The sequence below is a fragment of the Pholis gunnellus genome (assembly GCF_910591455.1).
Source record: "Pholis gunnellus genome assembly, chromosome: 8".
Lineage (NCBI taxonomy): Eukaryota > Metazoa > Chordata > Actinopteri > Perciformes > Pholidae > Pholis > Pholis gunnellus.
The window spans coordinates 17,126,671-17,141,622 of record NC_136534.1 but is presented as its reverse complement, the minus strand read 5'-3'; the positions used below and the strand labels follow the sequence as shown (position 1 = coordinate 17,141,622).

The following is a 14,952-nucleotide window of genomic DNA, read 5'->3' as shown; positions in this document are numbered from 1 at the left end:
ATGCAGACAAGAGAAGGTAAAGAGTGAAAAGAATTGAAAGTTTAATTCAGACATTTCTCCAGCTTTCTTGCATTTTTTGATCTGTCTTACCCTCTTCTCGTGGTTGGGGATGATGCAGCGCAGGAAGTTGGGGTTAGTGTTCCTCAGCGTGGCCATCAGCTTGGTGAGTGACTCCTTGTAAAGCTGACCAACGGTCCTGAACATTCCCTTCTTCGTCTTCAGCCCTGCCGATCCGAACGTGACCGGCCCGCTGTTCTCTCCCGACGACACCTGGTCCAGACCCACAATCCTGTCCACTGGACCAAAACATGGAGCAGGGCCTCAGTTTCAGCAGCAATTATCAGTTTAATGGAATGAAGAGAGTGTTTGCCAGATTTGGCATGATGATGTCTGTGTGAAGGCCACACTAATGCTATGGGCAGCATGATTTCACAACTGCTTACACATCTGCTATCAAGCTATCGACAGATGATTTCAGATGGTAGACAATGGAGGAGTTCAGTAGAGATGCAACGACATGGTTTGAAAGCCAATACCAACAGAATATATTTGCCCAGACATATCGGCCAGTAAGACACACATACACAGTCTTAGTACAGTGCGGGTGCCTAAGAAGTTGTCTAGCTTAACCTGTTTTTAAAGATTTAAAGTATTAAAGTTGTAAACATGTCACGACAGGCATGCCTGCAAGTGTGTCTGTCTGTCTGTCTGTCATTTAAAACAAAAGCAAGAGAAAGATAATATATTATGTTCCTCATTTGACAGTTGCGTGATATATTTGCCAATTCCACAATCAGCCAAACATCTACAATAATAATACAATTTGACCAATATCGTGGTTGCTATTTGAATGTTAGTACTGAATGCCAACGTGTTGCATCTCCAGAGCTCGGTCGGGATCACATTTCTGCCTGGCTGGTTTTCATGAAAACACCCCAGTGGCAGTTGGTTGTGGCAGTATTGTGCAACACAACCGTAATGTGATCCTGAATGTGGTTTTTTTTTTTTGTGACTAATAATGAGCATGCTGCTACCTTGACACTTTGAAATTTCTACACAACCAGGGTGGACTACTCCTTTATAAATGGAAAAAGCTACATCACACAAGCACGGCACTGTCACTAGAAGCAAAACACTCGGTGAAAGAGAAAAGCGACTGAGCAAACAGCACAGTGACAATATGAGAATCAGACAACATGTAACAGCTAATGACACTACAGCACAAATACAAACTAAAATATCACACTACATTCAAACAGCGGGCAGACAGAATACAGAGGAGTAATGTAAGCAGAGGTGGGAGTGAGGAATGCGAGTGTGACACACAGAGGAGGAGAAAAACCTACTGTCGGCGCCATTAGCCTGTAGTGTGGCATACGAGTCAAAGAAGTACACACGAGGAAGAGTTTGAATATCTGATGCAGGAAGGAAGGAAGGAAGGCACATGGAGAAAGAAAAAAAGGGTAGGAAAGATGGAGTCCAAGCGAGCACCGAATTAGTGGAGAGGGAAGAGAAAAGAACAGGAGGAAAAGAGCAAGAGGACACAGGAGAGAACCAGAAGGAGGAGAGATGAACAGAAAGAGAGAGAGAGAGATAGATAGAATAGTTGCATGATAAAGAAAGAGAGATAAATACAGTTAAATTAGTACATTATGAACCAGAAAGCTTTATTATTTAAACTTGACAAGCTTGAAAAAAAAAATACAGGGCATAAAAATATCTTTCAGTTAAAAGTACTTTTTTTTTTAATGCTGTACGCGTATCAAGTCTACACTTTAAAGGTTTACTGAAGATGGTGGTGAAAGAACGTGAGAGTAAATCAGTCTCACCCTCCTTCCAAAGCTCTGAGACAAAATTATCAGACGACTGGTGGAGAAGAGACGCCACGTTGTCGTTCAGCGGGTCCATGTTCTTCACTAACCAATCATGTGCCTTGTAGTTCACCTGAGATACATCACAGGGGAGGATTTTAGGTGATGAATGGGAACGGGAAAGATGGCAGACACGGAAAGATGTTAAGAAATGATGGGGTACCTTGCCAGCATAGTGAATGATGGAGAAATCAGATTCCCCGCGTGGCTGCTTTGGTTTGAAGAATTTTGGATGGGTGCCTTGTTCAGCAGACACTTTCTCCACAAATGAGCGGTCTGTCGCCCGCGGGAACCAACACTCTTCGTCCAACAGGGCCAGAACACCGGGCGGGTGGGCCTAACGGAGACGGGGACAAAAACAACACCATATGTTGTGATTCTTTATAATTCAAGATGACAAGGAGTCAAAGCAGAGTGTGTGTCTGCATGTTTTTGTTTTCTATTTATATTCTTTTATTCACTTCTTCATCTGTGGCTGTGGTGAAGTGATGAGGCATCACCTGAACCTGAACTTTAATCACCAACCAACGCATGCTATTTATATGGTAAGTAAATGTGGACTCTCAGCATCTATATTCTAATCATTTAACAGGTAATAATGTGTGATCCTTTAACCAAACAACATTTGTGTTTTTGTGTGTATTTACTGGTTTCTCTATGAGGTCAATGCAGGGCTGCAAGTCAAGGCCAAAGTCGATGAAGTTCCACTCAATGCCCTCCCGCTGGTACTCCTCCTGCTCCAAGATGAACATGGTGTGGTTGAAGAGCTGCTGCAGCTTTTCGTTTGTGTAGTTGATACACAGCTGCTCAAAGGAGTTCAGCTGCAGGGATTTTGGGAAAGCAAAGAAAGACTCAATAATTAACGTGATTTAAACTATGCAACAACATTGTATGCCTGACATTTGTTAAGACATTTCACTGGTGAAATAAAGGAAAATGCTCAGAAATATCCACCATCATCCCTCATGTTAAAACTGTATAAATAACCTACTTCAAACAAACACACAATCGTTACATGAACAAACCTCGAAGATCTCAAATCCAGCGATATCGAGGATGCCTATGAAGGAGGCTCCCTGTCTCTGTCGGCGGTCCAGAGCTCTGTTGATCCTGTGGACCAGCCATCTGAACAGACGCTCATATGTGGCCTTAGCCAGGGCCTCCACAGCAAAGTCAGCCTAGAGGAGGAAGGGTACACAGTTAGATACACTCCACAGGGACAAATGTCCGCTTATCATGATGAGAACAAACGTCTATGCACATTAATCCTACCTGTTCTTTCGTCTGGGCCTTCTGCACATACTCTCGACCCACTTTGATTCTAGGAGTGAGGATGGCCCGAGTGAACTCCAGCACATTGATGCCCAGCAGATGGCACAGCTTCTGAGCAGCTGTGTTATCAGGCATAGAGGCCTGGTCGTGATTCTTCTCCTTCATGAAGGAAATGTTCCCCAACTGGAGCACAGAAGACATCACCTTAAGCATGGCTGGGGAAGAGAAGAGACAGGGAGAGGGACGGTGATTTATAGCAACGATCAAATGACAGAAAGCAAAACTACTTTCTCTTTTCTCTTACAGAGCGACTCCTCCGGGTTGAAGCCCATTATAACCATGGAGTCCATGGTCTGGGTAAAGTTCTCTGAATCGCTCTGACCAGGAACAGGGATGGAGCCTCCGCTGAGAAAGCGGTACTCATCAGCAGTTCCTAAGAGCAGGTCCGCTGGGGATGGGAATAAAAACAAACGGTGAAACGGAGCGATCAATTTAAATAGAAAAGACATTCATTGTTACAGAACATAGAAACACTTCTACCAAAATAACATACCGTATGTTCTGTAGTATAGCAATATTTCATGATCACACTTTGGTCGACTATTGTACTTTACCTTTTGTCTCGTCTGAAGTTCCACACAGCAACTGGTAAAAGATGTGGAACGTCCTCTCATCTTTGGCCTGACGGGTGGCCCGGGACTTTTCAAGGAGGTCTGGATTTATATGGTCATGGACAAATACTATAATATATATATATATATATATAATAATTTGCTGTAAATGAAAGAGCGTGTGTATTCATTTTTATAAATTTGTTGTGTTGTCAAAGGATACAGGTCTCGATGTTGGCACCAACGATGTACCCCGCTACATCAAAATTAATGCGTATGAATTTACCCTGAAGAAGAAGAAAAAGTGGTTTCATGTTTCAGTTGATTTCTATGAGAAATGATCAAACTGAGGATAGATTCAGAAGGTAATAAACATGATCTGTTTGCATAATGTATCTTGTCCGCTCTTACAAATCTAGAGGAGTTGTCATTCTTGACAGTCTTTGCGTTGCCGAAGGCCTCCAGTATGGGGTTGGCCTGCAGGAGCTGTCTCTCCAGCTCGCCCTGAGACACACAGGAGACGTCCGATCAGATTAACAGCACGACAAAGACTACAGCCCCAACATAAACGCTTCCATAGGGCCTATCTGCTAAAATGCACCATCTAATTCTGCTCTCTTTGTAGTACCTACTGATAGGTTATGTAAAACAAAAAAAGTGTGACTCATCCTTGCAGAGCAGTGACACAAAATGGTGCATTTTAGGGCCCAAAATAGCATCAATAAACACGCACCATCCCCCAGACCCCAAAACAAATGATTCTCAACGTCAACAAAAGTAATGAGCCCTCATTAGTTTAGCAATCAATAAGAAGGGCATCAATATGGCAGCGTATTGCTGCTAAGCAAGAAAAAGAAAAAAACGGATCAGTATCATGTTATAACGCAGACGTTTTTTTGTTATAACAAGATGTTTTTCACGTTATTACAATATAAACTTATCACATTACAACATGAAGCCTTTCACGTTATAACAAGATCAGTAGTAGTATTTTATATTGTTGACAGAAAACGTTCCTTGTTATAAAGTGAGAAATATCTCGTCACATTATAATGTTACTGATCTGTTTTTCTAGCATATGCTAAGCAGCAATACGCTGTTGTATCAATCTTGTTTTACATTTTATTAATTAAAATGTTATCTTATTATCACATTATAAAAAAGGCAATCTCTAGAAACCAACAAACAAGAGTCAGTTGAGAACCACTGTTGTAGAAAAACAACGGCAGAGGGAAGCTACAGATTGCTAACACCATGCTGCTAGCTGCAATGCATTACTGCAGCTGTCGCATTGCCAGTGCAGCTCCTGTTGATGCAGAATCAGCACAGCAGCAGCCAGTGTAGGGAGTCACTGCAGCTTACAGTCGTTAGACTGTAGAAACTGTACAAGAATGACGACAGGCCATCCCCATCTCCAGATACACAGACACACATGGTCAGCACACTACACACGTGAACAAAACCACACATTTAAATGTGTACACTTGTTCACTTGCTACATACTCACGTAGATGGGGCAACACAGACACACTTGCACTCATTCTACATATACACACACACACACACACACACACACACACACACACACACACACACACACACACACACACACACACACACACACACACACACACACACTGTACAGTTCATGAGATTAAAACCGCCTCTCCAGCAGAAATGCATGTAAAAACCTGTGGCGTTTACAAGTCACTGGGAAAGGGAAGGGAAGGGAATACAAACGTGCCAAAACTAAAAAGACACAGAAAGAAAAGATCACTTCGCACGGAAGAAATGATTCTCGTTATGCAGCAAGAGAATCATTTCAGCTCTGGTAAATATTCTACAAAAGGTAACTTCCAATAAATATACCCCAAGTTACAATACTTTCATACTCACATATTGCATACTCTGACGAATTGGGGGGGGGGGGGGTGAAGTTTTAGGAGGGAGGAGAAAGGATGGATGGGTGAATATATGGATGGGATAAACAAACAAACAAAAAAAGACAAATAAGACAACAATAACAACAACAACAACAACAACAAATAAAGGAATACAAACAAGCAAACTCAAATATACTTTACAAGGCCTGACTGTTATGAGGAACCACATCAGCCCCGATGTTAAAGTTGAAGGCTACTCTGCATCGTTGGGGAGTTCATTCAGCAGGAAATAGGAAGGGACAAAAGCACAGGACAGGACAACAGGACAGAGTTAACTCACCCTGTTCACCAAAGAACAGCCTCTTGTTAAGGACTTAGAGCCGTCCATCTTAGCATGCAGGAAAGAGAAAGGGGCAACGCAGAAAGAAGAGAAAGAAGGGATTTAATGTTAGATTCCTACAGCTTCACCCTAAGCCATATTTCTTTCTTTCTCCTCAACGCTCCTTCACTACTCCTTCACCATCTTTCCTGTTGTTCCTCACAACCTTCATTCTTCATGTGCCTAGAGGGCCCTTCTATTTGTATGTTGTTTTTCCAGCTGCTCTGTTTAATTGTTTACTTCTGTGGTGTCTCTACTGCGACATACCTGTACAGCTTCCTTGTTTTTACCCAGAGTGCCACCCTTATGGGAGGAGGCAACATGAGCCAAATACTGGATGACTTTCTTAGTGTTCTCCGTTTTCCCAGCTCCAGACTCGCCTCTGGAACACACACAATAAATACCATTCTCTTTACAAAACGGTCCAGCTTAAAACACACACACACACACACACACACACACACACACACACACACACACACACACACACACACACACACACACACATATATATATATATCTATATATATATATATATACTGTATATACATATGCATTTTAAAAAGACAGAACACACAGGAACAGGGGCCAAATACTCATTCATCCAATAAATATAGAGCCCATGCAGTGCATTCAAAGCCACAGGTCTAAACAGAAAGCAGGTGGGGCGGGTACAGGCGGTGTCAGATTTGTTGCTTTTGGAGACGAACGAAGGAGAATGGAGTAAAAATAGCAGCTGTAAGAGATCTAAAAGAAGCAGACGCCTTGCCCCAAATACACTGATTTAAGAAGAGCCTAAAGTGGGATCCTTGACAATGACAGGAAGAGTCTGACAGGAAGACATGATGACAGGAAGACATGATGACAGGGAGACGGATGGCTGGCGCTCAGGCAAGCAGGTAGGCAGAGAAACCATGGCTACAACCAGACGGGGGGATGCATTCACATTACAGGCCGGACTTTTTTTTTGCTGAGATGTCATTTTTCTGGCCTGATTCTTGAAACCCGTGTTTCACAGTGGCCCATAACGGACATCAGTTTGAACATGGATATGTCCTGCATTTGTACATTTGCATTAAAAAACAACAGATGTATCATTAGCTGCATAGAGACGAATGAGAGAAGCTGAGCAGTGCTCACCCTTTCATTTTGATTCCATATGTTTTTGATCTAGTTACATTTGAATAAAAACAATCTAATTTGATCCACTTGAAATCTGAACGTGTTAGAATTACATGCACACCTAGACACCAGACAGCACACCAGACACATAGACACAAACACTCCAACAGAGCCAGACATTAGCATTCACAGACAGACACACCGGCGTCCTACAGCAGGCTACTCACGTGCAGAGGATTGCCTGGTCTTCTCGGTCTGAGAGAGAAAAACAATGTGAAGACAAATGAGTGACAGGCAGATGAGACGAGTGTTAAACATGTGCTTTAATACATTGCTGACAAGACAGCAAAGTCAACATCAAACAGCTACAAGGATCCCAACTATTTGAAAGTCCACGCGTGTTTGATGCCTTGGAATAACACACAGGCTGCTAAACCACACGACACTGGTCGCCAATGGGTGAACACTGTTTGCAACATTACCGTGTATTACTTAAGATTCCCACACTTTCAGTGTAGAATTCGTACTGGTCCTACAGGTTGAGTCACTGCGCTAACACACCTACAACCTGCCCTGAGGGGGACAGGAGGTGGCAAGTACATAGACACGGACTCAGAGCGTCATCTGGCCTGTTTCATTATCTCAGGAGGACACCCCGAGGCAGAGACAGTCCTCAATCAGATCTTAACTGCTTTTAGCTCTCGCATGAGCTCGACGTGACAGATAGGGCCTTAAAAAATGTCAGTCATGCATTGTCATAATATTTGCTCATTATCATCACCATAACAAATATGCTGTATCAACGTATCTGTGGGAGTGCCACACCTAGAACTCTCTGTTGCAAAAAAATACCGTCTTGCCTATTTGTTTTCACTTTTAAAAGGCTTTTGATAACAGCCACGAGTCAGGAATACGCCACACCTTCAAATAGCGATCAAAGATCAGTCTCATGTTTCAGGCCGGTTGAGCTGATAGCAGATGTGTAGGTTAGCGATAGTGTCGGAGTTAGTCAGGGGTCAGAGGCCACAGATAGTGTCGGGTACCTTGTAGCATGCTGCGATAGGCGGCCTCTGATATGGCGTAGATGTGGGGGGGCATCTCGTGGCGTTTCTTGCCCCGGTACATCTCCACGATGGCCTCTGTGTAGATGGGCAGGTTCTTGTAAGGGTTCACCACCACGCAGAACAGCCCTGAATATGTCTGGAAAAAACACACACACAGAACAGAGAGGTTTACAGTGACCTAATCGTCACAGTGCAGTCCTTTTATCAGGCCAGTCAGAATAAATCTGCATCACTTTGCTCTAGGTATGTTTGATAACCTACTGTTTTTGACAGAACTCTCTCTCTCTCTCTCTCCGTCCACATGCTCAATCACTTGAGTTAAGTGGTTTGCGCTCGATTCAAGGAGACTGTCAATAACTGTGGGTGGCTTGATAACTGCAGGGAGTAGCATATTGTTATTAAACTACTGCTTCAGCAGAAAGTGCAGCGGTAAACCAAGCGTGAAGCGCTCAATGCAACTCTGCCTGGTTCAATATATTACGCAGGCCAGCGGTATTGTTCCTCATTACATTAATTAACTTATTGTGACACAGGGAAACCTTATCGGAGCAGTCAGGGAATTTTAAATTAAACTGATTTCAGTTTATCATCCATTTCCAGACTGCTGCTCCATACACAGAACACCAATCACATCACAATGTAAATGGTCTGTATCCTCATTACACATTATCAAAATACAAAAAAACAGACTCCTGCATCCGTAAATGTTCAGATTTTTGTAAATTTATAAATGTTTATTCAGGCTCATGTAAATGCAGCCAGTGATTGTATGTTCTACACAGCACTACTCAGCACTGTTAGTCACATTCTCATAACGATACATAAACCATAAATCTTATCATATTGTAACACGCCTCTTGAAGCTATTCCAACAACCTATCCCTGCTCCTCCCTTGTTCTGTACTCCATGATCCTCCTTCATTCATCCCATTAAAAGGCAGCGTAACTACATTTCATTGCCTATGTATTATTCTACTTTATTATGCTTCCTGGGTATGTCAATTATCATTGGCTTACATCACTATAACTTCCACTCCTATATATACTCATATCTCTTCTCTGCGCTCTCCTCCCCCTTTTCTGCAGGAGAAACTGGAGATGCCTCCCACTGCCACCACACACAACTTTGTAAACGGACTCCTCACCTCTCTCACATCCCATATCGGTTACACAGGAGATGCCAGAGGAGCAGACGCATGTACTGTACAACACAGACTGAATGTGCACAAAAACATGCATGTATGTGAACATGTGCTTCGGCCTGAGAACCGTGTCCACAGGTTTCTTTATTCGTTATATGCTGCGAACGAGTTCTTCATCGATTCGTCGACTCACATAGATCAAGCCAGAGTAGTATCGCTCTCTCAGGTTGTGCAGCACCGAGGCTTCGTTGAGGCAGGTGAGGTCGGCCATGTCCTCCACTTTGCTGAAGCGCGGGGGGTTCATCCGCTGCACCTCCTCCCTGGACAGAGTCACCTTCCTCTGGCTGTCTGTCAGCTCGACCTCCACCTCATCACCGCGCTCCTCCCGAATACTGGCCGACTGGGGAGGGAGGCAGAGAGAGAGTTAACGAAGACAGTACGGTAGATGAAGGAAGAAAGTGTTTCTGTCCAATGTGAGATTCAATTTGCAGAGACTTTAAAACGTGCTTTAGTGAACACAAAGTCTGCATGTATCGCTGTCAAAGTGCCAATTTTACAATCGGGGGCCAAACAAGCAATGCATTTAGGAAATATGCTGTTTGTACATCAATTCCAGAATAATAAATAAATAGTAATCAATCTTTTAAAGCGGTTATCATGAAACATAATAATTCTTGCATTGACTCAGATCCTCTCAGACGTTTTAAATCTGGGATTTAGCATCTTCCTTTGATGCACCAACAAGAGTTTCGTCAGTAATTAGATTAAAAATAAAACAGACCGAACTGTGAAGCTGTGCTGAAGTTACAAGTCTCAAGATTTTGAAAAAGTTCATTCATTCAGCGCAGAACACAATAAAACCTAACAGCTACCCAGAAGGCAGAACATCGATTAAAAAAATGTATCAATGAAAAATGAAATTCGGTGTAGCCATAGTGTGTATTTGTAGGTACTGGGCTATAACACAAAAAACCGACTTTAATTCTACCGTAACCCAGCAGGCCTACATATAAAATGAAGCTAACATAAATGTATTTGTGCAAATGTTTGACAGAATCTCTGCCAGAGAGCTTTGGAGTAAGAGCAGTCATTGTAGCCGACAGCAGACGAGAATAGATGGCGACAGCAGAGAGGACCTCTCTTGTCCTGCTGTTGGTCTTGTGCTTGTTGGACAGGAAGTAGTACAACTCTGATTCTGACCAGGTCACAGGACTCTGATCTGCTACATCATGATCAGAGTCACGCTTTATTCTCTCTGCTTAACATGCACAACACGCAAACTATGTGCTTGTTTGTGTTTGCTCGCGTGTGGGTGTACATTAGTCACAGATTGAACTACATGCTCAGAATATTAAAAGTCTGTGTGTTATGCTGTATGAATTTCTATATTCGGTATGTGCGCGCGTTTGTCCTACAGTGCCATTCTCAGATCATGAGTGTGAAATGAAGTCAGTGTCGCTACAACGGCCTCTTAACATTAGGAGGCTGAAGGAGAGTATTGTTCTATTCATAGAGCTCACTGTGACACCAGTGCAGAAGAGAGAGGGAGCTTCAGATAGGACATCAAATTCATATGTCACATGCTACAATATGCATCAATGAAAAACTCATAACGTGCATTACACAAGTACCAAGTAGAAGAGGAACAAGCGATTATTACAACCCAGGCCTTGTGCCAGTCATTAGGCCTAAACGTGTGAGAGAGCATCACAAGGCATATTAAGGAATCTAAAGGACGAAGGAAAGCATGGAAAGCAGGGTATTGTCATGGGAACAGAACCCTCTTAAAATACGGTAACACACACAAACAAAACGCTCACACACCCTGTGCTGCTCTGCCTCACCTGTTTGACACGCCTTCAATTGAAGGCATGCACTTGGAGCTAATTATTTACCAGAAGATTAACACTAAGATAGTGGGGAAACGGGATAACAAGTTGTAAAAATAAATTACATTTAGCCCTGAAATTCAACATTAACTTAAGTTGAATCTATTTACATGCAATATGATTTGAAATTTGATGTTGGAAACAAAAAACATAAAGTCGCCCATTTCGCCCACTACCCGCCTTACCTCAAAGCCATTCTTCTCTGACGGCACCCACACCAGCCTTTTAGCCGCCCAGTCGGCCTGGCTGGCGGCAGAGATCGTGGAGTTGGAGGTGGGAGACCCGGGCATTGCCCCAGACGACAGGAAGTGGGTGACATCGTTGACGCCGCCCCCCGTTGGCTTGGACATGGCTCGTTCTACTGGCACTAGAGAGAAGAGACGGGAGACCAAAAAAGGATGAACAATAAAAAGTTAGCCCGTTGGTCACACGACTACTGTCTTGTGGGAGGCTTAAAACTGGAGCACGGAAGATGCAGTGAAGGACTGTCAGACAGTGACATTGATGTGATTCTGTGTCAAGACACACACACTCTCCATGTGCACCCAAACATAAAAGGAAGAGCAGTAGTAGCACGCAAGTAGCATGCAGGCCATATCCAGCTCAGAGTGGGTCAGGAACGGCCTAATTCAAAGACAGCAAATCAAGGAGAAGAAGGGAGGAAGGAAGACGGGGAGATCGGTGGGTGGAGAGGTGGAGGGTGGAGGAAAAGCGAGATCCATCAATCGACTGAGTAAACTGACATGACAGTGAGAGGGGGAGGGATGGCAAGGAAGAGGGGGGGGGGGGGGAGGATAGAGGAGAGAGATGGACTGAATCTATTGTTAACTGGATGAAAATGAAGCATGCTTCTACTGCAGGCCACTCAGTAGAGCTACAACTCTAGTGAGTACCAGTGGACACAGTGGATCCAGTATCCTGTGAAAGAGGAGGTGACAGGAGCTAGCAGTGGTTGCTACTCTGAAAACACAAAAGGCAACCTCCAATCAGAGTGACTGTAGCGCGACAACAGTTTATAGATTGGCTCTGACAACTAAGAAATTATGTTCAGCAGTGATTTGGTTCTTTTGACTCTAAAACTTTCCTTTGAGGCTAGCAGCAGTAGCATTGTTTCTAACGGGCTAATTGCTACTCGGCCCAGGGCGGCACATAATTACCGTTAAATTGTAACTGTCATCCATGCACAGTACACCCAGCATGAGCGATGGCTCAAGACATTCTATTTATTTTTGTTATGTACGTAAATATCTTTGGGTTTTAAACTCGCAGTCATTTTGAGACATCGCCATGGTCTCTTAGAAACCAGGAAAAGAAACAAAATAAACACATTTTACCATATTACATCATCCAAAATCATATATATCTCCCAGCCCAACATTAATGAAGCTAACAGTCTAATTAATGGACTCATTACATAGCAAGAAGACAGTTCTCACGGATAGGTTCATAATCTATGGAACCTGATGACCTGAATTTCATGTGGCAGCCAAAATAGACGCAAAAAAATGAACCCTTTAAGGCGTCCCACTGGAACTCTGTGGCTTGCTGTTGGATTGCTGTTGGTTGCTGTTGGATTTCATTGGCTGTTTGATGAGATAGCTGGTGATATCAAAATGACAATCATTACGGTGATCAAAATGAGGCTTTGTGGAGGAATGATTCAACAGAACGTCATCTTCAGTATATTCAGGGAATGAGAACGTCGACTTTAAAGAGACAGGTACGCTATTGTGCCGTTCTGGTAAATACTAGGCGTCTCCACGCCTCTGCAGGTATGTCATCTGGCTTGATTCCTGCTGTGTGTCTCAGTGTCTGTTAGGACTCTGGGTGTGGATACACGTTGACAAAAGAGTTGCCACCACCCAGCTACCAAGTATGGAAAATATGTGGTCCCTCAGTGGTACAAAACATCTGTGCATCTGTTCTTAATGGCTGGCATTACTCTGGATCTTATTGTCAGCAAATCCCTTGAAAAGACCAAAATCAACAATGCGGTAGTCCATCTTTCAATACTTTACAACTTCTCTACGTTTGTGGAACTGAATCCCACGCCCATTTTTTTCCCAAGACATTTAGAAACGGTGGTTTTGTGGCCTTTGATTTACTACAACAGTAGTGCATCAAGGTTTTCAGCAAATGTTACTAAAACTAATTTCATACTGCAGTGACTATTTACCTCACAAGGACAAGATGTAATATTTTAGTTCTTGGTATTGAAGAACCCCTGATGTGTGTTAGTTATTAGACTCAACAGTGGAGATGTACTTAGAAATGAAATAACTAAATGTCAGGCTTTGGTTACACAGGCAATACTTCTTCATCATTATCACCACCATAAACATTGTTAATTTCGGTCTAAGTTATAATCAGCTATAACAGCAATCATAAAAGAAAACTTTGCAAGCAAACACATAAGCTGCAATGCAGAATGCTGCTGACTCCCATAGATAACATGAATTCCCCTAAAGCAAGTATTCACACACACACACACACACACACACACACGTTGTCGCAGTACAGCCTGGACTGACCGGCAAACTCGTCCTGCAGCAGCTGGAGTTGCCAAAACCTGACTGCTCTCTACTCCATAGCAACAGTAGGCAACAGCCCACAGACACCACCTTAGGTCATTCAATGCGGGGGGGTCTTGTAGGGTGTGTGTCTGTGATTAATGTGTGGGTGCCTGGGCGTGATTGTGCGTGTGTTAAACGAGTGGAGGAGCAGGAGACGCCTTTTTTTTTCTTCAGCTTTGCATCGGTGATGATATTGTGTGATCGGCGCACTATAGCCGACTGTGAGGAGAGAGGTGACATTATGAAGCCACACTGGCTACGGTGATAAATACAGCGGCTGCAGGACAGCACAGCTGCAGAGTGACCCCTATAAATTACAGGCGTTTCAGGGGATGAAGCTCCAACACAGAAACTGACGAAGGCAACCACACCTTGAACATAAGACGTGAACAATCACGAGCCTTTAATTGACTCTGTGAACCGCATACATGTGGGAGTCACATAACCAAGACATTTCCACTGAAGAAAAAAAAGACTAAGTATGATTAATATATGACACAAAGATCACAGTAGGCCATTACCTATTAATTATATAGGTATAAATCCCTTCTGACGTGACCATTAGACAGACACCGTTTTCCTTGACTTCAGGTCTTCTCGATGTTAACATAAACATAAAGATCAGACCAGAATGAACGCCTCTAGTCCCACCAAACGTTTCATTTTTAGGCGTAAAGCCACCGCATGTAGCTTGACCAACCTAGCGAGGCTAGCCAGCTCCACTGAAATATGACACTTTCAGGATATTACACTGTCTATTTACGAGTTGGATTAGATTAAAAGGCAATTAAATGTCTCACCTTCAGGTTCCGCTTTGAGTCGTGGGTAAGGCTGCGGTGCTAGGAGAGCCGGGCTGAGGTTGTTTCGTGGGTATTTTCCTGCCTGATAGGTGTGTAGCCTACCGCATATGCGGCTTTTATCATTGCACCGCTCTCTCGGTGGAGCCGCACTCACACTTCTCGATGAGAATAAAACAGACAGCAGTGGGGGCAAGGCGGCGGCTTCAGTTCAGGACACTACTTCCTGCTTGGGGACCAATCAGGTGCGAGGAGACGGCTTTTAGTCAAGCCTCAGAGGGAAATACGTCCAATCAAAAACTACAACTGAGCACTACACCCGCCTCATGAATACGACGGGAACTTTCCG

The 14,952-nt window shown here is 43.4% G+C and overlaps 1 protein-coding gene across 2 annotated transcripts in view; it reads right to left on the bottom strand.

Annotated features, from left to right (window-relative positions):
• The window catches only part of myh14 (myosin, heavy chain 14, non-muscle), a 28,666-nt gene extending 13,935 nt beyond the window's left edge, over positions 1-14,731 (bottom strand). For both annotated transcript variants that reach the window (XM_079164483.1, XM_079164484.1), the window contains exons 1-17: positions 14,607-14,731; positions 11,419-11,600; positions 9,538-9,744; positions 8,182-8,338; positions 7,366-7,393; positions 6,284-6,398; positions 5,651-5,662; positions 4,166-4,258; positions 3,978-4,041; positions 3,758-3,856; positions 3,448-3,591; positions 3,144-3,358; positions 2,897-3,049; positions 2,519-2,692; positions 2,035-2,208; positions 1,830-1,944; positions 91-296 (exon numbers count right to left, since the gene is read on the bottom strand). In XM_079164483.1, the coding sequence (XP_079020609.1) occupies positions 91-296; positions 1,830-1,944; positions 2,035-2,208; positions 2,519-2,692; positions 2,897-3,049; positions 3,144-3,358; positions 3,448-3,591; positions 3,758-3,856; positions 3,978-4,041; positions 4,166-4,258; positions 5,651-5,662; positions 6,284-6,398; positions 7,366-7,393; positions 8,182-8,338; positions 9,538-9,744; positions 11,419-11,583 (2,121 nt within the window). In that variant the 5' untranslated portion in view covers positions 11,584-11,600; positions 14,607-14,731. The remainder of the gene's footprint in view (positions 1-90; positions 297-1,829; positions 1,945-2,034; positions 2,209-2,518; positions 2,693-2,896; positions 3,050-3,143; positions 3,359-3,447; positions 3,592-3,757; positions 3,857-3,977; positions 4,042-4,165; positions 4,259-5,650; positions 5,663-6,283; positions 6,399-7,365; positions 7,394-8,181; positions 8,339-9,537; positions 9,745-11,418; positions 11,601-14,606) is intronic.
• Between the last annotated feature and the right edge of the window lie 221 nt (positions 14,732-14,952).